Genomic DNA, 27820 nt, shown 5'->3' on the forward strand with positions numbered 1-27820 from the left:
TCACAACTACCCTCCCTCAGCCATGTAATTATACTTTTATTAAATATTAATGTAAAAATGGCAGGGTTTCTACTAATATTATAGTTCCTGGGTACCAGGTACGGTGCTAGACAGTTTACACACATTCCCACTTAAATCCTGTCTCTAATGGGTACTGTTGTTACCTCATCTTTACAGATGAGGAAAAAGGAGGACAGCAGCTTGCCCAGCGAATCACATCTCGTAAGCGTGGGTGTGAGACCCATTGGGGCTGAATCAGAGAACATGTCCTTAACAACCAAGCTATGGGTAACTACAAAATCTGTCACTCAGAGAATTCCTAAAACATGCAGAAACTCCACAAGGCTGAAAAAGGCTGAAAAAAAAATTCCTAAAACATTAGTGAACTTGGTAAAAGCTGCAGTATCAGCACTCCTATTCTGCCAGTTGCAAGGTGTACAAAACTAGTCCCTCAAATGGAAATAACCCTCATAATAAATGAGCCAGAGCCATTTTTCTCACCCAAAGTGACACTGCCTGTTTTGATATTACACTTTAGGTCTATGCAAGAGGAAAGGAAGCAAGAGGTTTTTAAGCAGAGATTTCAGTCAAACTGATCCTTAAACAAAAACAAGAGCTGCTTCCACCAAAAGCCTGAGATGGGGGAAAAAGAAAACTCAGCAAGCCAGGTGTCTCGTATCAAGGAACAAGGGGGATGCTCTTTACTTACAATTGTATTCACACAGGCTGCTGAGGCCAACATGAAAATATCTGGGCAAGCCCTGGTCAGAGGACAAAAAAACTTTTCTCCCAAATGGTAAGAATGCCTGGCCTGGCAGGGAAAATACCACCACATAAAAAATGATCACATTTTCACTAAAATCATACGGCCTAAAAAACACACAGATCAGTGGCTTGTACTCCATATTCAGGCACTTATTTCCACATAACTACCTCCAAGTGCGGCCATTCTTGAATTAAAAGCAAAAGTAGTGCATGAGCTGCCTCACTTTAACCACCCACTCTGCAGTGTTCAGCACAGAAACATCAATTCTGGTTATTCACAAGGGGAGGAGTCTATCAATCATTTACATTTTAAACAGCTCTATTGAGATATAAATTACATAACATAAATTTCATCTGTTGGAAGTGTACAAACCAATGAATGTTAGTATAATTAAGGATCTGTACAACCATCACCACAATCTAATTTTAGAACATTTCCATCACCCTACAAAGAAACCTCCTGCCCAGAGCCTGTCAATCTTGACAAATGGTTTTCCCAAAATAAAATGCCTTTGCCAAGTCAGTTTTGTTCCTGTTTTTGGATCTGGTATTCCCACATCAATGAGGCATTTTGGCCGAAAGGGGGACAGCACGAGCTCTAGAATTTCTACAGAAGAGTAGCTACATGACCTTGGGGAAGACATTAAACCACCCTGTGTGAGTATAACCTCCAAGGACTATTGAAGATTTAGTGTGATCACGCATGGAAAGCACGGCTCAGTAAATCTCAGCTGCTATTTTTACTACTGCCACTACTGCCCCTGCCTCCTCCTCCTCTGCGGTCACTACCTCCCCTCCCGACATTTCCACCAGCACTCCACCCCTTCCCACCACCTCCTTCCATCTCCATCACTTCTCCTGCCACATCAGCTCCTCCTCTACCTTCTCCACCTCCTCCACCGCCACCTCCATCTCCTCTACCACCCCCACCATCATTTCATTACCACCTCCATCTCCTCTACCACCCCCACCATCATTTCATTACCACCTCCATCATCACCTCCAGCACTTCAACCAACTCCTCTACCATCTCCACCATCTCCTCTACTATCTCCACCATCACCTCCACCTCCTCTGCTACCTCTATCACCTCCACCTCCTCCACCATCTCCATCCTCACCTCCACCTCCTCTACCATCTCCACCATCACCTCCACCTCCTCCACCATCACCTCCACCTCCTCCATCACCTCCACCTCCTCAACAACCTCCACCTCCTCCACCATCACCTCCACCTCCTCCACCATCACCTCCACCTCCTCCATCACCTCCACCTCCTCCACCACCACCTCCACCTCCTCCATTGTCACCTCCACCTCCTCCATCCTCACCTCCACCTCCTCTACTATCACATCACCTCCACCTCCTCCACCATCTCTATCCCTCACCTCCACCTCCTCCATCTCCTCTACCACCTCCACCATCACTTCCACCATCTCCACCATCACCTCCACCTCGTCCACTTCCTCTACCACCTCCACCCTCACCTCTAGCTCCTCCTCCTCCTCCACTACCTACCCCTTCATCACCACTTCCACCCATTCCATCACCTCTGCTCCTTCCCACCACCCTTCACCTCTTACATCTCCAACACCTCCACTGCTACCAACACATCCACCTCCACACTCTTCATTATCTCTATATCCTCCTCCCCCTCCACCACCACCTCTACCATCATCTCTACCTCTTCCTCCCCTACCTTCACCCCTCCTCACCACTTCCTCCATCCCCAACTTCAAGAAAAAGGCAACTATTCAGACACCAAAATATCCACATGTATTAACATAATATTAATTTGTTAGAATAGTCAACATGTAGCAGTACCTTAATCGATCATGAGTTCTAGAGTAACTTAACAGTCTGAGAAATCAGAAGATCAGAATCTCTAAACTACCCACTTAATAATGTTGACAACACAATCTTTAAAGTACTACAAGAGGATCAGTGACAATGCAAGTTATAGTCAAATTATATTTATATACTTTAAATATAACTTGAGGCCAGGCGCAGTGGCTCATGCCTGTAATCCCAGCACTTTGGGAGGTCAAGGTGTGCAGATCACGAGGTCAGGAGATTGAGACCATTCTGGCTAACACGGTGAAACCCCGTCTCTACTAAAAATACAAAAAATTAGACGGGTGTGGTGGCGGGCGCCTGTAGTCCCAGCTACTCAGGAGGCTAAGGCAGGGGAATGGCGTGAACCCGGGAGGTGGAGCTTGCAGTGAGCCGAGATTGCACCACTGCACTCCAGCCTGGGCTACATAGAGAGACTCTGTCTCAAAAAAAAAACAAAAAACGGAGTGCAATCCTGAGCCCTCCTGAGCTCCCAGGTGGGGTGCACAAAGCCATTGCAATTGCGCTGAACCCAACTTCTTCAGCTTCAAGCTTCTCGTTTTCTCTCTGGGTCCCACAACCCCAGCAACCTCTACACTAAAACCAGAGAACCAAACCATGTGCGGCTGTGAGAGTGATCAACAGAGCCAGGGTTGCCCTCCTAGCAGATCAGGGCCGTAGGAGGCACATGACACACCCACATTCTTCCCCCATGAGCAGAAGGAAGAGAGAAATCTCTTCCTTGAACTTTCTCAACAATAATCTCAGAATTTGGAAATAACTCTCATTGTCCTGGCTGACCAGGAAAAGGCCCCAGGGTTTGATATGATGTAATCCTTGGTGGTGGCTTTTCCTCATTTCTAAGTCCCTCCCACAGGTGGAGGGCAGGGGGCCAAGGGTAAATGGCAGCCAATGCCAAGAAGCTGGAGGCGGAATGAGGTAAGCTAGGTCTGGCCTGGAGCTCCAGCCTGGGGCTCCCAGGTGTGGCAGCCCTTTGAAGGGCAGGCGCGATCTGGAGCAGGGAAGGGCATGGAGCAGCTTCCAGGTGCAAGCAGAAGGGCTGGGCTGGCAGGGCAAGAGGACGGCGGTTCATAGTGATGCTCCCCAGAGGCTTTGGATAAAGCTCGTTTTATTCATAAAAATGAATAAACAGCACAGATCCCAGGGCTCAGGAAACTCAATCCCTCTGCCAAAGAGTGACTTTTCCCAGTAAGACCAAACTCGGGCAGCCATTACAGCAGGAACAATTGGTGGATCCCAACCTTGCTGTGGTCCATGAGAAACAGTTCACCTCGCCCTTCAGGTATGAAAAATCTTATTGTGGCATGAGCCAAATGTTTACAAACTGCCAGTGTGACAAACTATGATTCTGAGCAAATAACTTCACTCTCTGGGCCTATTTCCTCACCAATAAAATCAGGTTTTTGGACCATATGACGTCTAAACTTCTTCTGAGTTCCAAGGCTGGGTCTGCACACTCCACAAAAATGTTCCAAAGCAAATCTACTCCTAGAACCACGGTTAAAATAATATCATGGGTGACTTCTGAGCTTCTGGCCAATATGGAATATAAAAGATCAGATGTACCCTCTCCCCCTAAATAACTAAAACTGAAACAGTTTTCATACATTTGACAACAGGCAGCATGGGACAGTGATTCCTGAGACATGATCCACATGACGCAGCCCTACTAGTGCCCACTCACTGGCTGGAGAGAGCTTCCAAGCTGCAGCGCAGGGAGGGGGAATCTCCCTTCCAGGCAGAGCCTAGGATCGTCCTAAGGAGACAGAGTTCAGCACTCAGGAAGGTCAAGGCAGAGAGGAGAGCGCTCAAGAGAGGGGGCTCTCCACACACATCTCCAGCTGAGGATTAATGACGCATGCATGTAAGGAAAATACCAAGACTGGGAAGAACCACCAGAATGAAGGAGACAGAGCCATCTGGAGAGAAGCGTGTTCCCACCAACCCAAATGGAAAACTTCCTTACGCATGGGACACAAGACAGCCCTCGGAAGGGTCCTGCCTCAACAGTGGGGGCAAATTAGCCCCAAACTAAAAGTGACTCTGGGCCCAGCTAACAAAGCTTATAAGCCAGCCTCAAAAGGGTCAAACTATTTCTAAGAAGCTTGTTTCCAGAATAAAGCCCAAAATATTTAAAAGAATAGCCCCCTCCCAAGAAGCAGCCAACACCCAACCAGGTGAAATTTACAATGACTGGGATCGAAACAAAAAGTACCAGGCATGAAAAGAAAATAAAACCCATAACGATAAGGGAAATCAGCCAAGAGAAACGGATACAGAAATGTCCAAGATGAAACAGCAGGCGATATATTAAAATGATGAAGATAAATATGCTCTGTGCATTCAAGAAGGAAAAGCAAAGCATGAGTGATAAGGAGAGAAGTGGAAGATATAAAATGACCAAATCCAACCCTACAGATGAAAAATGCAACACAGGAGATGAAAAATATGTGGGCAGGATTAACCAGACATTGGACACCACGCTTCTCTCCCCTCCCTCCATCCCCAGTGACCAATCTCCAAAGACACACTGTGAGGCTCCCTCGCCCAACGGCTGGCGTGGTCTGGAGAGGTCTAGGGTAGGAGCACCCTATGAAGACATAGTAATAGAAACTATCCAGAATGGCACACAGAGAGAAAAGGAAGATGGAAAAGATTACGATAAACTACCTCCAAATGATGATGCCAGATGAGGGGAGGGAGGAAGGAGCTCAGGTTTGGGGCCAGAGAAAATAAAGGCTGCAGCCAGCACTTTCTGCATTCCCGCTATTTGGCCGGGCTGGATAAGTCAACCAAAGTTTCTGAGCCTCACTTTTATTGTAGGCAAATTTGGATCACACCCATTTCAAAAAGTTTGGTAGGAAAACTGAGTGAGATGAGGTATACAAAGTCCTGTCACAAAACACATGCTAGCTCCCTTCTCAAACTCCAAGGAGACAGTCTCCCACTTTGTGGCAGCCTAACAACTGCAAGGGGGTATCAAGGACAGAAACACAGAAAGTCTTCACCATTCCTTCCACTCAGAGGTGAACCTACTCTTACGTACTTGAAAAGCAGTTATAAGCGCAATAGTCTGGTTACTGCTCCAGCTTCAACAAACAGCAAGGGAGTCAGGGGCAACTGGGCTCCACCACAGGAAGCAGTTGCCAGGCCATGTGCTCCTAATGCTGCCACCGCAAGGAGAGACACTCACTCGCACGAGAAGCTTGAAGAGTGTGTGTGTGTGTGCATGCACATGCGTCACAGTCACATATATATGTACATATACATAAATATGAAATTTGAACCATGTGTGGAAACACAAGTAATACAAACTTAAAATGTACACAGATACAGGTAATCTACAGATATGACAACAGGCCCCTCCTTATCCACCACTGAAGCTACAAAACATTTCTTTACCTAAATACTTTCTCCCTAAGTTAGGAACCTCGTTCATTATCAGTAGATCTGAAGACAGCGTATCTTCTCCTGTGTCCATATTATCAACCAGGTGTTTAGATGGAAATTGCTTTTTAGCACCACTTAGCCAAGGCCTCATTCTCTGAAATGAGGTTCTTGGGGTCTCTGGACCCATTGAGGAGCGATGGTCAGATACACAGATCGGTTCACCCTGTGCTGGTACCAGCTCCTGAAGGGACCTACGAGACGCAACCACAAGGCCATGGCCATGCTTTGCTTGACCCCACTCCAGACTGCTCAACATGCAGCAGGCCCAGTTCTGATCCCCCCCAGGCAGAGACTCCTCTGTCACTCCAGGGAGTCCAAAGGGCCCTGGGCGCCCAGCAAAGGGAGGAGGCCAGGGACTCAGTCGGCCCAGACAATTCCAGCCCACTGACTAAGTGCCAGGACAAAGAGGGGACAGGGGATTCCCAAGGCAAGATCCGGAGGCTTGCGGAACTGTGTCCAGCAGGAAGGAAGAAAGGGAAGGGGATCCAAGCTCCCTCAAATCAAGAAGCCCAGTGCCCAGTTCAAGGGAGAATTAACAGAGAGGGGGGAGGCCAGTTTGGGGAATGGGAAAATGAGTTTGGTTTGAAATGTCCTTCTTCTGAAATGCTGGCATTACCTTCACCTCCCTGAATGCCAGTCAGCCATCTGCATGGGTTAGTTACCCATGCAGAAATCAGTCAGCCTCCAACTCCTCCTTATCCACCTATGAACTGCTTACTGATCCTGATTATTTTGCCTTCTACATCCACTTCCACCCACACTTTCTTCTCACGGCCACTGCGGCGCCCTCGGCTCAGGCCGCTCACTGCTGCTTCCTGAGCACACTGACTGAGATCAGTGAGAGCTCACTCTCACACGAGGATCCCAGAGTATAGAACTCAGGGACTCTCCAGCCTGGGTCTTAAACCCGCACTCTACATCTAATATTTCAGTTTTTGAGGACCACAGATCTAACTTTACTCCAAAGTAATTTGTACATTAAGGGCAGGTTTCAAAAACACATTAACACCCAGTTCACCAGGAGCCCAACGTTAAGTCCCATGCATACTGAAATTGCAACCGTCGAAACCCTGAGAGCAGAGGTTGCCATTCACAGCTCTCAGGGTCAAGAGCGCTTAAGCAGCAAGAGGGGTCCTGCAATTACTGTCCAATGTCTAAGCTTGTTGAACCCCTCAAAATCTTTACCCAAGGGTGACACAGTCATAGATAACCAATCACAGAGTTTCAGAGACTTGGAGTATCCAACCTCTTGGTCACCCAAGCAGAAGAAAAATATAGTCAATCTTCAGAGAGGCTGATCCATTCAACAAATATTTACCAAGCAATTACTCTATGCCCAGCACATGAGTGTTTAAAGCAACAATCCTGCCCTATGGAGTTTGTATTTTATCTAAAGAAAACAAGTAGTGAGCAATAAACACACCATTTACTTGTTATAATCTGAGAGTGCAGTGCTATGGAATAAAAGAACAGAATAGAGCTGGATAAACGGGGCGGAGACTGCAATTTACACAGAACACAAGGGAAGGCCTCACTGAAAAGGGGTCCAAAAGTGAAGACTGCAAGGAGGAAGGGCCAGGCCCACAGGTGTCCTGTGACACCTACATGAAGGAGGAAAACAAGGCAAAAGAATATCACTGCAGGCAGAGACAGAAGGCCCTGCAAAGGGAATTCATCTTAAGAGTGACCATCCTTTGAAGCTGGAAGCCATCATTCTCAGCAAACTAACACAGGAACAGAAAACCAAACACTGCATGTTCTCACTCATAAGTGGCAGTTGAACAATGAGAACACGTGGGCACAGGGAGGGGCACATCATACACTGGGGCCTGTCGGGGGTAGGGGGCGAGGGGAGGGAGAGCATTAGGACAAATACCTAATGCATGGGGGGCTTAAAAACCTAGATGATGGGTTGATAGGTGCAGCAAACCACCATGGCACATGTATACCTATGTAACAAACCTGCACGTTCTGCACATATATCCCAAAATTTAAAGTAAAATTTAAAAAATAAAAAAAAAGAGTAACCATCTTTAACAATTACACGGATGCCACTTTCTCCATGAAATAAATGCTACAACCAGCTCCTTACATTTCCACTACACTTTGGAATTTCCTACCAAGAATGACAAGTTTTGTTTTTCCTGTGAGTTTACTCCTTTTATAGGTTTTTTTTTTCTTAAGTCATACTATCAAGTGATCAAATCCGAGTTCCTGCATGCTACGCAGGATCTCTGGCACCTAGAAATAGCTGGTGGAGACACATTCTTCTGCCCCCCACTCCAGCTGCTGGGAGCGGGGCTGAAATCCTTCACAGAACTTGAATGCCTCTCAACAAACACCAGAGAACCCCTAGCAGAGCTGCAGGCTGAAGCCCATCTTCAGATAAAGAAACACGGTTTCCTACCACTTGTCCAGAAACACTAACAAACACATCAACTAAGTCACAGAAAGTTCAGTAAGAGGAAAAACTAAATACAAGCTAAATATTTACTTTCTTCTTTAAGATCAATGATAGGAAAACCTCACAAAAGTTAAAAATAATGTTAATAATTCATATCACAGTCACTTCGAATACTTTGTTTCTAGTTAAGATGATAATAATAATAAATGTACCAGTAGCCAGTTTCGCAGAGTCTGCTTGAAACACACATAAATATTTAACAGGTTCTGGGGAAACTGCTAAAGTGACAGTATTGACTGCATGATGAAAACAGGATCGCAAACCCTACCTAAGTGACCCCCTTTGTCGAGACTCATAACCGGTGGCAGCAAACACAGGTGATGAGGCCCATCTGACACAAGGCGCCAAAGAGGCCCAGAGAGTAGAGGACAGGCACATCCCGGACGGGGAGCCCGGCACATATGGCAACACTTAAAACCCCAAGGAAAAATAACAGTGAAAGCAAGTCATCCCAACTAAACATGCATGGTACAGGAATATAAAAATATAATTTAAACATAGTTACCACCTTAAAAGACCAGACACTTCAATCAGAAAGTAAGTAAAGAAGCTTATGTTTAAATTACTCTGTATGCTTTTAATAAAAGGAATAATTTTAAGGTTCCTCTCTCTGCCAAAGTACACCATTTAAAAAAAAAAAAGTTGCCGTTTCCTAAATTTTCATCAATGTATTTACTGCTTGTTTAAAATAGCATTTTTCTCTGCCTGGCTGTCTAAAGCACGATATTATCCAATAGCTTTTCTCTTCTGCAACTGAGTGAGCAATCACAGAAGTTGCACGGCACCCAAATCCAGTGCAGGAAATTGTCGCAATAAATACCCTCTTCATCCAGGTGCCAGAAAGAAAAGAAACGCACTGCTTCATTGAAAAGTTTTATAAATTGTTAACATGAACACCACATACAGTATTTGCCATATTCAAACAATTTTAACACAGTAAAGGTACCCAAACACGAAACTATTTTAAACTTTCCTGGAGAATACAGTAGTCCCCCCCTTATCCTGGTTTTACTTTCTGTAGCTTCAGTTACCCACAGTCAACTGTGGTCCAAAAATATTAAATGGACAATTCCAGAAATAAATAATTCATCAGTTTCACACTGTGTGGAGGAGAGTGATGAGATCCTGCACCAACCCGCTTTGTCCTGCCCAGGATGCGACTCCTCCCTCTGCCCAGGATGCGACTCCAAGATCCACGCTGCAGGCGCTGCCTGCCCATGAGTCACAGAGGAGCCGTCGCGGTGATCATCAGATCAACTGCCGTGGATCACAGAGCTTGAATTCAAGTAGCCCTTACTATACTGAATAACAGCCCCAAAGTGAAGAGGAACGATGCTGGCCATTTGAGTATGCCAAAGAGAAGCAACTCACGACAAGGTGAGCCCACCCCACCTGCTACCACCTTCTTGCTCTGCTGGCCCAAGCCCCGGTCTGTTAGCTCTTGTCTCTGCCCCTCGTAGGGCTCTGCAGCTTGAGAATTAGGTGTTCTGACCTGGGCTGGGGACGGGGTCTCACCTCACCATGTCACCCATTCCCCACTGGGTAGGGGCCAAACAGAAGGGTGATAGGTCTCCACTCTGTCCTCAAGCAGAATCTGGGGTGGCTGAGGATGGGGGAGGACAGACGACAGCATAAGGAAGGGTCAGGCAGAGGGAGGCCCAGGACTGGCTGCAGGAATGCAAGAGAAGGCTCCATGGGGGTGTGGCAGGGACTGCTGTGGGAAGGGAAGGTGTCTGGGACGAAGTCCAAGGAAATGGCCCAGGCAAAGAAACGGAAGAAGAAGACAGCGCGTGGAGCGGGGAGAAGGGAACAGAGCAGTTCAGTATTACTGGTGGCAAAGGAGAGCCTAGGCTGCTGGTAGGGAGGATCAGGCCAAAGACAGGCTGAGGAGGCTGGCCCGGTCACTATGCTACCTCCTATGCCCTCCTCTCCTGTCTCTCCTGCACCCCAGAGGCAGGGTGTACCACGGGCCCAGTAGCTCCCAGCTTCCCAGGCTGTCCCCCACCAGCTGAGCCCCGAACCCTTAACCTGCACCACGCCACAGCCCCTCTGCCCTGCCCACTCTCATGCCCACTCAGGAGGCCAAGGACTGGCCATAAACTTACGTTCAAGGACTTCCTGCAAGGGTCATTCCAAGATCCAAAGCGGCTTCCTAAGGTGATAGAAAGGTCCCCTGGAAGGCCCCAGGGTAACCCCGCCTGGCACCAAAGAAGTGTCAGGGCAAAGATGTTGGATGGCACAGACAGAGCAGCTCCGAGAGCATCTGTAGTCCCATGAGCTTGCAGCAAGGTGGGAAATTCCATGTGTTCGAAGATTTCAAAGCCACAGAAAGCACATTCCCATCTGCCAGGAGAACATAGTTGATGGGGGCACATGGGCAGCAACAGCTTCAAAGCCCTGTGACAAGGACTCAAGAAAGGGGAGTCCAGGGTGAAGAGGTGACAGAACCAGTGATGCGAGCCAGGGTGACAGGGCCCAGAGTGACCGGATGATGGGGGATGGACTATGGGGGAGAATGCCAGGGTGACAAGGTGACAGAGTGATGAGGTGGGGTGACAGGGTACCGCCCCCTCTCCTTCCCCGACATTACTTATACCTGGCCTCCAAACACACAGCTTGTTCTCCATAAAGCCTCTCCTCAGAAGCTGCCCTCAATGTCCTCCTTGGGTAGGGTTATTTTTAATCCCATTTCACCCACCTTAGGTAAAGATAGCACTCTCAGGATTAAGTTGTTTCTCTAGATGCCCTGGCACTCACCCCTCATACTGCACAAGCTACAAAGGCCACATTTACGCCTTAGAAAGCTGAAAAATCCATATAAGTACCCTGCAAATGCCAAGAACCTGACCTCAAAGACCAATTTAATTGGAATTAACACCTTCACAATGTCGAAAAATAAAATACATTTATATAAAATTTACTTTTCTTTTAGTGAAGTTCTGAAGGGACAAGTAAAGCAAAATATAACCGTATAGCTATTTTTTCACAATACCAAGTAGCTTTTTTTTCTTTAAAAAAAGAGAAAAGTTGCAGTGAAGCAATGATGTCCTTGGCAGTGAAGGACTCAAATTCCAACTCTGTGTCCACAGACAGAGGGGTCAGGTGTTTCCTTATTTAGAGTCATTAAACAACAGGTACAATTCTCCTTCCTCTATTACTTGGGTACATCCTTTAAGCCCCGGCTATGTCTTACACACTTCTGTATTCCCAGAATGGGCAACCACAAAGAAACTGCCAATCATTTCCTCACTGTCCAAAGAACGAAATGTTCTAATGTTGTTTGGTCCCATCTTACAAATTAGCTGGGTTTCAGCTGAGGTCTGGAAATGAAGGATGAACCCCTCAGCCAGTACCCCAGAGCCTGCTAAACCAGAGTCTGGGGGCAAAGGAAGACGATGAAGGGTTTTTAGGGATCCAGCCCCTTGGATCCCAGGAGCAAAGGCCGTGTTCAGGGTTCCAGCCCAGTGCCCCTGGTCAACTGGGATTTCCTAAGGCCCCACTAGTTGGGTGGTCCCTGGAGGCTCTCATTTCATAACAGTGCAGGTATAACTGTCAGCCTCACATGCCTGCAGCAGTACTGGGATTCAAACCTGGGGCCTGCATGCCTCCTGGGCTGGCTCACCTCCCGCTGGCCACATGACCCTCCAAAACGGTGTAGACTCTTGATGGAGCCAAGACTAGAACAGCTGCTCAAGGCAAACAGACATAGGAAGGTGGGAGGTAGGTCACACTGAGAGCTACAGAGGGACCCACAGGCACCCTCCAACCTTCACGCCCTAGTGCAGTGGCAAGGAGCTGGTTAAGGACGGTTAGCAAAAGCACAGCGGAGTCACATCAGGCCTATAGGGAAGAGTGGACAACACAGTGGGAGGGCACAGATGCTGTCCCCCATGATCCGCCACTGGCTGGAGGCAGTGGACTCGCACGTTCCAGCAGCGCCTGAGGAAATCTCACCATGCACAAACGACACACCAAGGCCACAATGGGTCATAAACGCAAAGCTTCAACTTTGCAAACTGGAGCTGCCAAGGACAGAAAAACCACAGGCATGACTGTGATATCCTGAGATAGCCAAGACTAGTGCTTCAGGAGCCACCTGCGGGGAAGAAGCAGTTTTTGCTGTCCCTGTCAACCTGTCAAGCACAGATACTTCACAATTCACATAGCAATGAATTGCCAGAAAGTAAAATAAAACAAAAATACGATACACACCCACATTTTTATTCTTAAGTTCAACATTCAAATTGCTATAAAATCTCTAAACGCATTTTCTCAATGTCTCTACTTATCATGAACTGGAAATAAACACGACCTGGGACACAGCAGTGGGTGCATGAACAGACCTTCCTTCAAAAAAGTCAACATTGTGCTACAATGAGGGATGGGAGGATGGGTCCTGAAGGGAGAGCGTGAGCCGCCCAGCTCTGAGCTGGTCAGTCTCATCTGAAGTGTTGATTAGTTCTGGTCGTTCCCCTTGAAGAGGTCTAGGCAAGACAGGAGAAAGGAAACAGGAAAAAGTGCCACAAACCCCGACAAAGGAAGGATGCCTGAAGGAGCTGGGGGCTGGCTGGGTAATGACACATAACTTCAAACGCAGAGAGACGGAAGTGATTTGCTCTGCGTTACTGACAAGGCCAGAAGGGAGCACAGTCAATGTTACAGGAGGCCCATCTTCTGACCACAGATAAACAGCCTGTCCCTGAGGGTCATGAGTTCCCTTCCCTTTGGTAATCAACTAATATGACTCTGTGCAAAGAAAACAGTTGAATCAAGGATTCATGCTCCAACCAGGTGCTCCATGATGCCTTTCCAAGTCTGCGTGCGCTTGATACTGCCATCTCTCCTGGAAAAACACTCCTGCAAGGTAGCTGTGCCTGCTGCCTGCTCTGCTGGTTACCTGCCTGCTGCCTGCCCTACCTGCTGTAATGGCAACTGATATGGTTTGGATTTGTATCCCCGCCCAAAATCTCATGCCCATCCCCAAGGTTGGAGGAGGAGCCTGGTGGCAGGTGACGGGATCACAGGGGCAGATGTCCCCCTTGCTATTCTCATGACAGTAAGTTGCCATGAGACCTGGTTGTTGGAAAGTGTGTAGCACCTCCCCTTTTGTGCTCTTTTCCTCCTGCTCCAGCCACGTAAGACTTGCCAGCTTCCCCTTTGCTTCTGCCATGATTTTAAGTTTCCTGAGGCCTTCCAGTCATGCTTCCTGTACAGGCTGCGGAACTATGAGTCAATTAAACCTCATTTCTTTATAAATTACCCAGTCCCAGGTAGTTCTTTATAAGCGGTGTGAGTGTGGACGAATACAGTGACACACACACACAGCAGGTAAGTTTTGGTTTTTGTAGGTCTAGTAGAAACTTTGATACTTTACAACAGAAGAGGCAACCATCTGGTCTCATTAGTAAAACAAAAACAAAGACTTTGATAAGTGATTTCATAGTAGCTTCTGGGCAGATAGATGGCAAAGGGAAAGTTGATTACTAACATTGAACTTTCATGGGATGGAAAATTAAAAGAACACAAATATTTCTGTGGGGATTTAACCCCCATGATAAGTAGGAGGAAAACAGAAGTGGGATATAGGTATCCCTGATTAGATATGTCCTTCTCAAAGGCAGTGCAAAGTCATAGACCAATATTGTGTTCTGCTCCTCCACTGCTTATGAAATCTTACGAAAAAGATAATCAACTCTAGCACCCCCAATCAAATAGATATCTGCACAGCCAAGCACATGGTGCCAAGGAAAAACCAGACAGTGGAATGGTTAAGGACACAGGCTTCAGGCTTGACCCCGCACGCCTGATCCCTGATCTATCCCATTACAAGCTGTGTGACCTTGGGCAACTTACCAATATCTGCAAGCCCTGGTTTCCTGGAAAAAAGAAATAGAAAAAATAACACATCCAGAATATTTGCCACAGTACCAGAGAGAGGATAAAAATAACACAGGCTGGGTGCAGTGGCTCACCCCTATCTATAATCCCAGCCCTTTGGGAGGCAGAGATGGGCAGACTACTTGAGACCAGAAGTTCAAGACCAGCCTGGCCAACATGGCGAAACCCCATCTCTGCTAAAAATACAAAAATTAGCCAGGTGTGATGGTGCATGCCTATAATCCCAGGTACTCGGGAGGCTGAGGCAGGACAATCGCTTGAACCCGGGAGGTGGGGGTTGCAGTGAGCTGAGATTGGGCCACTGCATTCCAGCCTAGGTGACAGAGTGAGACTCTGTCTCAAAAAAAAAAACAAAAAACAAAAATAATACATAGAAAATATGTGATAAATATAGTTGTTTATATTATTCAAAAAAAATCAGACTTTAAGCCCATACTTGAGGATGATGATGTTTGAGAAGATTTAGGCATTAAAAAGAAAAGCACTGAGAATAAATATATACATATTTACGTATTTTTATTTCCATTTATTTACTTATCTGTCATATTTCACTGATTTTAAGACATGCCCTACTCCCCATTTTAACATTTTAAAAATGCAAACACCTTACGATCAGCACACATGACACATTTAGGGATAATACATAATAATCTTTATCTCAACTGAAAAGCTGTTGTTAAAACTGACTTATGGCATTTCATGATCAAAGAAATTCAATAAGTCCAAAATTGCAGGATACAAATTCTATATTTTATTATAATAATTCTGAGGAGGAGATTTTGGCATTTGGACAAAAACTTGTTCTCCTCAGTCTCACCAACATTAAACATAAACACACTTCACAGAGACGAATGTACCTCTGTTACTCAGTAGGAGAGATGGTCTTTTTCTGCTTTGATAATCTCATCTGCAAAGGGGAGAACATGAAGGTCCCCACCGCGTAGCATTGGCAGGAGAGAAAATCCAAGTAAAGTCCTCAGCATGATGACCAGCATATAGTAAAAACCTCAGTTTTCTCATCTATAAAATGGGTATCATGAAGGTACCCAATTCACAGAGTCGGTGGAAGGCTGAAGACAAGGCAAGTACACAGGAAGAGCTTAATCTTTTCCCCACTGCCAGCCTCTGAGTGGTCAGCTTGCAGGCTGTCGAATATGTTAGTTTTACAGTTCTAGCAGGAAATGACATGGGATGGGGGATTAATCACCCTCCCCTCGACTTGTCTGCACAAAGCACGCCACTGACAGCATCCCAGGTCATGGTGGCCCATGGTTGGTTGTTGTACCTGTCTGTCTCCCTCCAGGGCTGGGAGCTCCCTGCAGGCAGGGTTGACATCTTGTTCACCTGGTACCCTAATACCCAGCCATGGTCTGCCAATCAACTGTTCATAAAATGGTAAGCGAATAAACAAATTAGTCAAAGTTACTTAGAACATTTAAAGAATAGAGTTTTCAACTGATTCTGTTAGTTACAGAAAGTGTAAACTATTTACTAATATGTAATTAACTACCTAGGATTTAAATAAATAAAGCCAGTTAACAGCAATTTGCCAGATCAATGAAAAGTATTTTCCCAAACCAAATGCCATCTATTTGTTTTAAGTGAATATTCACGTGATTTTAAAGACTTAAAAAGATTATAATCTCAAATTTACATAGGTATCGCACAAATCACTTAAAAAAAAAAAACTTACATTCTTAAAAATAATTCTACACTCTAAAAAAAAAAAATCACATACCAGCTCATCCAAACAGTGGCTCACATTTAACAGGGTCTTTTGTGTGCTAAACACAATGCCAAAGTTTATATAAGTGTCTTCCAATTTTCACAATGATGCTGAAAACAGAAGAAATGTGGAGAATTTAAACACCATGCCTAAAGCCATGCAGGTGAATAGTAGTCAACACACTGCCTGTTTTACCTCACAAAATATCTCCATAACATAGCTGCTGTTCCTAAGTTCAGAATCATAACCTTAAATGACTTGGAAAACCATTTTAGGTAAATGTCCTATCAGCTGGAACAGTCAAATAAAATTTAAAGAGAGACATTTCAAATGATCTTCGTAACTTCCCACCTCAAGGGTTAAGAGTGGCAGGTACTATCAACAAATTTCTTAAAGAAAATGTAGTCTAATAAAATGTTCTTTAGCCAAAGTATGGGGGGGTGTAGTACTTAAAAATGAAAAACTACAGAATCACTCTTTCACTAAAAATAATAATAATAATAACAACAGTGACAGACTTTGGGAATGGAATTCATTTCCAGGAACTGAGCCCAAATCAACTCTCAGAGATGATGTCATCTTTCAGCTCCTCCACGCACTGCCAAAAGATTAAGGAATCTAGGGCACCCAACAGAAAATCCAAAGCTGTATGTGATCAGCAGATGAAGTCTCATCTGAGGACTGTTTCTAACCCAGAAAATGGGGAGGAGATGAGCTGATACAAGGAGGCCCCCTTGAGCCTCTGTCCATCCAAAAAGGTTCTTTCTAGCAGTCAGTGTCCCAGAAAAAACTTTCCTCTGTAAAGGGCCAAACACTACCCAACTCTCCTGATGGGGCTTGGAAGCAGCCACAGACAATACAAAACCCAATGGCCAAGTTCCAATAAAACTTTAATTTTATTTTTTGAGACCGGGTCTTGCTCTGTCGCCCAGGCTGGAATGCAGTGGCGCGATCTTGGCTCACTGCAACCTCCACCTCCTGGGTTCAAGCAATTCTCCTGCCTCAGCTTCCTGAGTAGCTGGGATAACAGGTGTGCGCCACCACGCCTGACTAATTTTTGTATTTTCAATAGAGACAGGGTATCCCCATGTTGGCCAAGCTGGTCTCGAACTCCTGGCCTCAAGTGGTCCACCCGCCTCTGCCTCCCAAAGTGCTGGGATTACAGGCGTGAGCCACCAAGACCAGCCTCCAATAAAACTTTATCTGCAAAAGCAGGTTGCAGTTCGTCAAGCCCTGCACTAGAAGAGTAGGTTCCCCACCTGAAGGTTCAGGGACACAGCACTGAAATGGAACCACAACACACATCTTGTGGTGTCCTGGGGCTGGACAGCGTGTATGTGCACTAATGCTGTTGCCATTATCTCCACCAAAAGCTGAGGCTCTGCAGGGCAGGATGGCAAGGAGAGTTTCTAAGATGGCTCATTTCTAAGCATGATTGTTTTTAATTCAGAAATCAGAAAACTATGAAAATAAAAACATTGCTTTTGGAAATTCAACAGTAAATTTAATCACCTACATAAAATTCACATGCAAGTTGTTTCATTTCTAATGCTCAGTTCAACATTGTGTACGAAGTTTGTAGCAAGCACATTTTATTTCCTATTTTGCATTTTTCTGAAAGATAATAAATGTTGCTTTTATTTACCATAATTTTGTCATAGGTGCATAATTCCTTCTTCAAAAGCCTGGAGGCTGGACATGGTTAAGAATTAAGAGTTTTGGGGAATGGAGAATGATAACACAGTGTCCACATCAATTAACACAGATGTGCAGGGCCCAGAGGGAGCTCCATAAACCCCATCCCACTTCCCAGGCAGACCCTGTGTTCGGCAAAGCTCTGGACTCTGCCATGGCATAATAAATGAGGAAATTTCTTGCTTCAGACTTTTTGATTTTAAAAACGGCAGACAATGAGCTATAGGACCCTACTAACGGAGCCCCCCCCGAAGACCAAGGCAGCCGGCCCTCTCTCCCCCCGTTGTCCCATTTTATTTGCTTCAGAATTAGTATCATTATTCACAGCTATCTCACTTGCCAGTTGTTCCATGTCTGTCTCCTCCACTGGGATCCAGGAGCCCCAAAGATCTGTCTGCCGAGCTCAAAGCTGGCTCCCTAGCCCAAAACATGTGCCTGGTACCTGGCTGGTGCTCTATCAAAGAATTAAAGATCACAGCCCTTGACTTAGCTTCTAAAGGATGACCAGGCGCCGGGTAATTTAGACATATTTCCTCTAATCCCTGCTACAACCCAGATACCACTAACCCTTTTCTACCAAAACTTCGGTATGGAAACTGCGGTAGGGAAAGTTGCAGGATTTCTCCAAGGTCAGAGAATTATGATGTGTCACATTCTAAAGGAAAAACTTAAGTCTTAAAAGTGAAGTGGGTCATCCCCAACCTTGCCAGAACCCCTCCCCAACTGCTGCCCTCCAACAGCAGGATGATTAAACGCATACAGTAATTTTGGTGCTTCTGTGCATATTTTAAAAATCACATCAGTGACTCATGGACTGAACCATCTATCTAATCCAAGCCACTGCTGCAAGGGAACAGCTAGAATTAGAAAATTATTTGTATGTTGAAGGTTTTAAGAATAAATTTTTCTCTATAAAACTCTGGAGATTTATCTAATTATTATTATATAATTACGATTGCTCAAGACTGGAACCCATTGTAAATCATCCCATATTCTGAGAAATTCTGGAACTGTCATCTTATTTTCCAGGAACAAGGGACATATGCTGCCAAGTCTTGCTGTCAAATTTTTTAAAGAGTAAGACAGTGCTTTCAAATGGCCCTGAGAAGCAATGAGTATTTCCTCAAAGCATGACAGCACATAGCAGGGAAAGCCCACCCTTCCTTCCTGGCTTCCTGGCTCCAGGAAAGCAGCCTCGGGCATCGGTGACTACAAACACCTAACAAGGCCATCAAGGGAGGAACTGACACAGCTTGCAAGTCTGCCACTTCTGTAGGTACCAGCAGGAAACTGGAAATGCCAGGAAGGGAAGGGAAGCTGACAGAACCTCTGTGGCCATTATCTGGCCCTAAAAGCCTATTCTATACCCAGCCGAGGACAGCACTATGAAAATGACCTCAGAGAGACTTTCCCTTGGGGATGTTCTTTGAGCTCGCTGACTGCACTCTCTTGGGACTGAGTAGGAAGTGGCAGGCAGGGGTGAAGGGTGCAGTCGGGCCCGCACAACTAGCTGACACTAACTGGCCACACGAGAACTGGACTTGTGACCTGTGGGTGCAGCACAGAGCTTTAATCAATGGGGGGAGGCAACCACAGCCTCTTTAAGAACAAGAAAACAATTATGCAGAGGCAGAGGCAGATGCCCGTTCCAGAGCTCACAAGCTACACAGACTCAGGGGTCACCACCAAACTTCGCAGTTCGCTAAGGTTTTAATCCTCTTTTCTGGCTTGTAACCAATTTTGGCTTTGTGTCACATTCGACGATTAGAATGAATGGTATTCCTAATCTTCAGCCTTTCTTCGAAGGCTTGCTTCACTTAGATACCAAAAAAAAAAAAAAATGTTCAAAGGCATCTTTTTGCAGCCATAATGCTGTAGGCAATTTCTCATCACAGTAGCTAAAAAGAGACTTCACAGACTAAGAGAGAAAATAATAAGTTCAAAGAAATGCAAAAACCTGACCAAAGCCTGAGCATATAAAAGGACTTCCAAACCTAGGACTGCTCCAGCCGAAAAGTCACAGGCCTGGGAGAGATGGTGTAAGTACTTCCAATGACAAATCACGAGTAAGGATGAACCAGGATTCGCGAATCAAATCTAAAGAACCAAAGACCATCCCCTAACAATGAATCTGTCTACACCAAGTGAAAGTTCAAATAAAATCTGTTTCAGAAGATGAAGGGAACTTGCAGATGAAACTGTTCTAGCAGCCCATGAAGAAGAGCTAGAGAAAGTGAAGGAACAGAAATGAACTTGTTCTCCCACAAAATTCCACCTAGGGCTCTCAGGAAAGGAAAGAGCCAATCTGCGGAGAGGACTCCCTCTAGAACATCTGTTAAGACACCAAGCCCTTTCTCCTTCCCACTCCCTCACGCGTGAGCACATGTCTCCAGGTGAATGTCCCGACAACCACCATCACTGCAGAACCCGTCATCAGGAGTGTCTGGCCCGACCCAGAAGGTGAAAAACACAGTGAGTGCTTGCTTCATTCCAAACACGGAAGCCCGGCTCTCAGGGGGCAACTCTGTACTACAACCAAACTCTTTTAGAAAAGTACGCACAGTCAAACGGGAATATGACCACGCTATCTTACAAGGCAAAGCAAGACACAGAAGACCGAGGCAGAAAGGGCAGTGGGCCTCTGCACCATGGGACTTGTCACCAGCCCCTGCTCCAGCGTGTCCTAGTGACCTGAGAGCTACAGAAACGATCCGTGGCTGCTGGCGACATGTGTGCCCTGGACCTCGACCAGCACCATCGGGCCAGGATCAGATATATGTGCTCGCCCATACCTGGTAGTACGGATGGTGCAAAAAGGAATCTGGGCAGCCGGCTAAAGCCATGGGTTCCTTCTGCCTTCTTCAAATTACATTTACTGCGCTGCAGCACCTGGAATAAAGACAGACTGTGAGAAGCCAAGCCAGAAAAAAAAAAAAAATCCACTACTTATGGCTGGTTCAAGTGTGACATGTCTGAATGGGCAGCTCTTGGCCTCAGCTTGTAGGTTCAGTAAGGACACTTGCTCGGGGCACCAGCTTTTTGCTGACATGCAGAGATGGTCCCCAACTATGGTGCCCTGAGAGGTCATCTGTGAGGTCAAAAGTCTGTGGGGTAGAAGGGTGCCCAGAGTGGTGAGGGTGACATCAGACCCTCTAAATTTAACTCACACATTCCCAACACTCTCCTGCACTGCCTCACCCTTCTTCCCTATACCATCTATTAACACCCTGCAAACTTCATCATGCTTTCGCAAATAGGGATTCAGACAAATTCCAAAGAAGCCCGGAAGGGGTTGTGTGTGTGTGTTTGGGGCCAGGACCACAGAACATCATTTGAGTGAACACTAGCTCCACAAGCCATAGAACAAATCGGAATTCTCAGTGGACATCCAACCTGACAAACTCATTACATACTCTCCCCTGTGGGCCACGGCACCTATTACCGAATAAAATGAGGGATATTAATTCTAACAATCAGAATAACAACAACAAAAATCAAGACAAGACCCTGTTATGGGATGAACTGTATCCTCCCAAAGTTCCTAAGCTGCAGCCCTAACTCCTAGTACCTCAGAATGTGACTGTATTTGGAAGGAGGGTCTTTAAACAGGTCACTAAGTTAAAATGAGATGATTAGGGTGGGCCCTAATCCAATACAAGCGGTGTTTTTGTAAGAAGAGAATATTAGAACACAGACTTGTACAGAGAGAAGACCATGTCAGGACACCTTGAGAAAATGAACATCTGCAAGCCAAGGAGAGAGGCCTCAGGAGAAACCAAATCGGCCGATACCTTTGATCATGGACTTCCAATATCCAGGACTGCGGGAAATGGATTTCTGCTATTTAAGTCCCCTCGCCCCCTCCCCAGTCTGTGGCACTTTGTTATGACAGCCTTACTAAACTAACACAGACCCAAAATATAAAATCACTAGGAAATTCTCATCACAGCTAAAAGGAACAGAAGCATCCCAGATCTGTAAAATTTACTACCAACCATGTTTTCTGCAAGAGTTTCTCTAGAATCCCTCAAATCACCAAAGAACGCCCCAGAACACTTTGCTGGGGCTGAAAGGAAGCAGTCAATAGCAGTGGAAGTACTGGCACAATGAAGGGAGCATGTCCATGACCTGGCTCAGACGTCCCCAACCTACTGAGTGAGAACTGTGCCCACATCCACCCTTCACCTCTGCCATGATCAGCAGCCCCAAGGCCTCAGCCTTCTCCAGCTCGCAGTCAGCCTGTCCTCGGGGTAGCTGGTGTTACACGTCAACAGTCCAGGCTCTAATTCCCAGTCACTTAGTCAAACACCAGTCTGGCTATTGCCATGAAGGTATTCTGTAGGTGTGGTTAATGTCTACAGTTACTTGGCTTAAAGGAAATGACCCTTAACAGAGGCATTACCCAATCCACAGAAGGCCTTGAGAGCAAACACTGAGATTTCCTAGAGAAACAAGAATTTAGCTTAAGACTGTAGCAAACTCCTGCCTGAGTTTCCAGCCTGCCTGCTCTGCAGATTTCAAACTTGCAAGTTCCTTAAAATAAATCTTTATATATTGAATACATATGAATATAAATATTTATATATTTAAACATATATTTATTTATTTTCATACACATATCGGTTTGGGTTCACTGGACAGGCCGTCACCCCTAGCCGTTGAGGTGGATCAGTGCCCCAAATCATTTGCTGCCAGATCGCAGGACCATGCCTGGATGTCTCCTGCGGGCAGCCAGGCGGCCTCTGCCTTCCACACCAGCAAACACACTCTTGTGCGACTCCTCACTCTCTACCTCACCCCACCACCTCCCATGTCCTAGCCCCATCTCTAAACACTCTTTCTGCCTTCTCCCCTAACTGCAGGGACCTGTTTCTCTCCCCTTCGCCCACATCTCTGAGGGCCTGGGAGAGGAAGGAGTGTCCTCTTGGCCACCTTGCCCGCTGGGTGACAGTTCTGCCACATCCCACCAGGCTGCCCACACCCCCCATGCATGCCGCACGCCTCCCTGCTGTGGTCATCTCCCAGTCTCCCAGCTCATCCGTGGAGACTCACTGGCCCTCACTAATATGCCTTCTGGAATTCCTGGATGTGTTTGACATATAGAAATATGTTCTTATTTTCTCCCTGAAGTTTCAAACTTAATGTGTGTTAAGACTGTCAAAAATATCACTTAATATGCCAATTTTATTACCTAAATATCACCTTTGAAAGTATTTGCCAAAGGAGATGGCTTATCCGCCAGGAAAATGTGTGTCCCATAAGCCCAGTGGAACAGTTTCCTTGGGACAAGTAAACTATAGTTAGATACAGTAAGAGGGCTGGGCTATCTCTGGTCTCTAATAAAATGTAACCAATCCACAGCTAACATCATGCTTAATGGTGAAAGATGAAAAGCTTCTCCCCTGAGATCAGGAACAAGACAAAGACGCCAACTTTCACCACTTCTATTCAACATGGTATTGGAAGTCCTAGCCAGAGCACTGAGACAAGAAAAAGAAATAAAAGGCATCCAAATTGGAAAGGAGGAACTAAAATCATCAAGGTTCAGAGATGACATATGACATAATCTTATATGTAAAAACCCTAAAGATTCCATAATAAAAAACTATCAGAGCTAGTAAATAAGTTCAGCAAAGGTACAGGATACAAAGTGAACACGCAAAAACCATTTGTGTTTATAAATTAAGAACAATCCAATAGATAATTAAGAAAACAATTCCATTTACAATAGCATCAAAAATAACAAAATACTTAGAAACACATGTAATCAAAGAGGTGAACTACTTGTACACTGAAAACTAAATCATTGCTAAAAGAATAAAGACATAAATAAACGGTAAGACATGCTGTGTTGGAGGAACTAATATTGTTAAGATGAAATACTACCTAAAGCAATCTACAAATTCAATGCAATCCCTATCAATATCCTAATGATATTTTTTTTGCAGAAACAGAGCTGAGGGTGTGTGAAGGGCTGATCTTGTGAAGTTCTGTGAGCAAGCTGGCTAAGATTGAAAGGGGATGATTTAGGTTTTTCTGTAGGTTGAACATGAAAATGAAAGCACACTGATGCAGGGCCAGAATGTGGGCCCATGTGTCTGAGTAACAGGGTTTCCTTAAAAAAAGTGATCTGCTATTCAATGAAAAATTGTAAAGGACTCTAAAAAGTTTATGAAAATCTTACCTTATGGTCAAACTAATTAAAACTAATAAAAACTAATTAAAACTAGACAGATTTATAAAATTTTATTAAAAAGTAGCTTTAGCATTAAAGATGCACTAATACAAACATGAAATTTGGTTTTCTCTTTTGAAAAAGACTTTTATATAATATTGTGATATATATAAAATGAAAGATTTTTTGTTTGCCTTTTGAGTAAACTACAGGAAAAAAAAAAAACTGGAAGGAAAAAAAAAAAAAACAAAACAAAAAGCCATCCTAAAATTCATATGGCTTCTCAAGGGACCTGAACAGCCAAAACAATCTTGAAAAAGAACAACACGGAGAACTCACACTTCCCGATTTCAAAACTTACTAACGGCTGGGCATGGTGGCTCACGCCTGTAAACCTAGCACTTTGGAGACCAAGGGGGGCGGATCACTTGAGGTCAAGAGTTCGAGATCAGCCTGGCCAACATGGTGAAACCTCACCTCTACTAAAACTACAAAAATTAGCCAGGTGTGGTGGTATGTGCCTGTAATCCCAGCTACCTGGGAGCCTGAGGTAGGAGAATTGCTTGAACCTGGGAGGTGGAGGTTGCAGTGAGCCGAGATTGCGCCACTGCACTCCAGCCTGGGCAACAGAGCCAGACTTCATCTCAAAAAAACAAAAGAAAACAAAATGAACAATAACAAAAAAACTTACTACCAGGCTACAGTAATCAAAACAGTCTGGTACTAACATAAGGACTAACATACACCAATGGAATAAAACAAACAGCCCAGAAATAAATCCTCACATATATGGCCAACTGGTTTTCAATAAGGATGCCAAGACCATTCGCTGAGGAAAAGACAGTCTTTTCAATAAATGAATGGTTCTGGGGGCTGAGTATGGTGGACGCCTGTAATCCCCATACTTTGGGAGGCAGAGACAGGTGGATTGCTTGAGCCCAGAAGTTTGAGAACAGCCTGAACAACATGGTGAAACACCGCCTCTAAAAAAATTAGCCAGGCATGGTCATGTGCACTGTAGTCCCAGCTAATTGGGAGGCTGAGGCAGAAGGATCAAATTAAGCACGGGAATTGAGGATGCAGTGAGCTGTGATTAACGCCACTACACTCCAGCCAGGGCAACAGTGAGACTGTTGCAAAAAAATAAAAATAACCAATTTTTTTTAAACGGTTCTAGGAAAACTGGACATCAGCATGCAACAAAATGAAGCTGGACTCTAAACTTACACCATAAGCAAAAAGTAACTCAAAATGTATGAAAGACCTAAACGTAAGAGCTAAAACTATAAAACTCTTAGAAGTAAAGACAGGGAAAAATCTTCATGACATTAAATATGACAATGATTTCTCAGATATGACACCAAAGGTGCAGGCCGAAGAAAAAATAAACTGGGCTTCACCAAAATTCAAAATGTTTGTGCATCAAAGGATGCTATCAAAAGATTGTAAAGACAACACATAGAATGGGAAAAAATACTTACAAAGCATTTATCTGATAAGGGATTAAAACCCAGAATATATAAATGATATGGTTTGGCTCTGTGTCCCCACCCAAATCTCATGTTGAACTGTAATCCCCAGCGTTGGAGATGGAGCCTGATGGGAGGTGACCGGATCATGGGGGTGGTTTCTAACGGCGTAACACCATCCCCCTAGTGCTGTCTCATGATAAAGGTCTCATAGCATCTGGCTGTTTAAAAGTGTGTAGCACCTCCCTCTTCACTCTTTCTCCTGCTCCAGCCACGTAAGATGTGCTTCCTTCCCCTTCACCTTCCGCCATGAGTCTAAGTTCCCTGAGGCCTCCCCAGCCATGCTTCCTGTACAGCCTGCGGAACTGTGAGTCAATTAAACCTCTCTTCTTTATCTCTTCTTTATAAGTTACCTAGTCTCAGGTAGTTCTTTATAGCAATATAACAACAGACTAGGCCGGGCGTGGTGGCTCACACCTGTAATCCCAACACTTCGGGAGGCCGAGGCAGGTGGATCACCTGAGGTCAGGAGTTCAAGACCAGCCTGGCCAACATGGTGAAACCCCATCTCTACTAAATATACAAAAATTAGCCGGGCATGGTGGCAGGCGCCTGCAATCCCAGCTACTCAGGAGGCTGAAGCAGGAGAATTGCTTGAACCCAGAGGCAGAGGTTGCAGTGAGCTGAGATCACGCCATTGCACTCCAGCCTGGGCGACAAGAGCAAAACTCTACCTCAAAAAAAAAAACAAACAAACAAAGAAACAAAAAAAACAAAAAAAAATGCAATAAAGAATGCCTACAACTCAACAACAAAAGACATAAGCAACCTAATCTAAAAAGGCACAAAGGGCTTGAATAGACTTTTCTCCAAAGAAGATACATGAATGGCCAAAACGCACATGAAAAGGTCCTCAACATCACTAGTCGTTAGGGAAATGCAAATCAGAACTGCAACAAGATACCACCTGACACTCATTAGGCTGACTGATATAAAAAATAAAACCACAAGTATTGGTGAGGATGTGGAGAAACTGGAACCCCTGAGCATTGCTGGTAGGAATGCAAAATGGTGTTGCTGTGGTTGAAAATAATATGGTGATTCCTCAAAAATATTAAACATAGAATTAACATATGACCCACTTCTAAGCATATAATAGCAACTCCACTTCTAAGCATATAATACAAACTAATCAAAAGCAGAGGCTCAGGTACTTCTATACCCATGTTCATAGCAGCACTATTCACAACAGCCAAAAGGTGGAAGCAACCTAAGTGTCCACTGATGAATTAATGGATAATTCATCAACAGACAAACAAAATGTGGTATATACATACATGGAATGTTAAGGGACACGGTCTCCCTCTGTCACTCAGGCTGGAGAGCAGTGGTGTGAACAAAGCTTGCTGCAGCCTCAAATTCATGGGATCAAGCAATCCTTAGCCTCCCAGGCAGCTGGGACTTATGGGACTAGAGGAGTTCACCACCATGCCCAGATAAAAAGCTCACTTCTGAACATCCTACAGTTATACAACTGGATCATCTACTGTGCTACTTTAAAGAGTTCAGATTCTAAATCATCAGCTGATTTATCAAAATATGTGATTCCTATTCATAGATAATGAGGAATAGTTTTATAAGCCAGTAGATAGATAGCAGCTTTCTGTCTATAATAACTAAAGACTTTCTCATTAACCGTTGTCAGATGATTAAGAAATTGTATCAATATCTGTTGTCTTTTTGCTTCCCTTGATTAAAAGGGCCTACTAACAAGTTTGGCTTGCTGTGGTGGTTTCACATTGTTCTTTTAATGTCGAAGGTTAAACCCTCCTTTGCAAGATTATCATTATAAATAATATATTAAAATTTGTTTATTTTAATTAATGAAAATTTAAATAATCTTCATGATAAAGCTTAAACTTCTTTATTGGACTATAGTTCAGAAAAATCGTTCAAGCAGAGTCAAAAGTTTACTCATTCTAAAGTCAACATTTTTCTTAACAATGCCAATATTTACACTTCTAGATCCAGCAGCTGAAGTTGAACGTCTTTGTGTTTCCGATTATATGGGTTGTTTTTTGTTTTTCCATGTTAGGGCAACTTGTACTAGTTAAATTAAAATGATATAACTGTCATAAACTTGAAAAATGTTGCACCCAATAACACTTTTTCTGAAAAGTACATTGGGTGTTCCTAACTGAAACTCTAGAGTCTAGCAGACTGTAGATGATACTCTTAGGCCCTCACCTCACAGCTAATTGCAAATTATGTTTATGGTGGATTTAAACTGTAGAGCGTTTACCCTCCCTTCTGAAAAGATAGTCA

At 44.7% G+C, this 27820-nt stretch overlaps 1 protein-coding gene across 20 annotated transcripts in view; it reads right to left on the reverse strand.

Annotated features, from left to right (window-relative positions):
- Positions 1-27820, reverse strand: part of GRB10 (growth factor receptor bound protein 10) — a 203055-nt gene that overhangs the window by 121826 nt on the left and 53409 nt on the right. For 12 of the 20 annotated variants that reach the window (XM_008962875.6, XM_034964094.3, XM_055115943.2 and 9 more), the window contains one exon: positions 20644-20740. The exons of the other annotated variants lie outside the window; for them this stretch is intronic. In XM_008962875.6, coding sequence (XP_008961123.1) covers positions 20644-20694 — 51 coding nt within the window. In that variant the 5' untranslated portion in view covers positions 20695-20740. Of the gene's footprint in view, positions 1-20643; positions 20741-27820 lie in introns of those variants that run through there. 20 annotated transcript variants of the gene reach the window in all.

The sequence above is a fragment of the Pan paniscus genome, chromosome 6, assembly GCF_029289425.2.
Source record: "Pan paniscus chromosome 6, NHGRI_mPanPan1-v2.0_pri, whole genome shotgun sequence".
NCBI classification, from domain to species: Eukaryota; Metazoa; Chordata; class Mammalia; order Primates; family Hominidae; genus Pan; species Pan paniscus.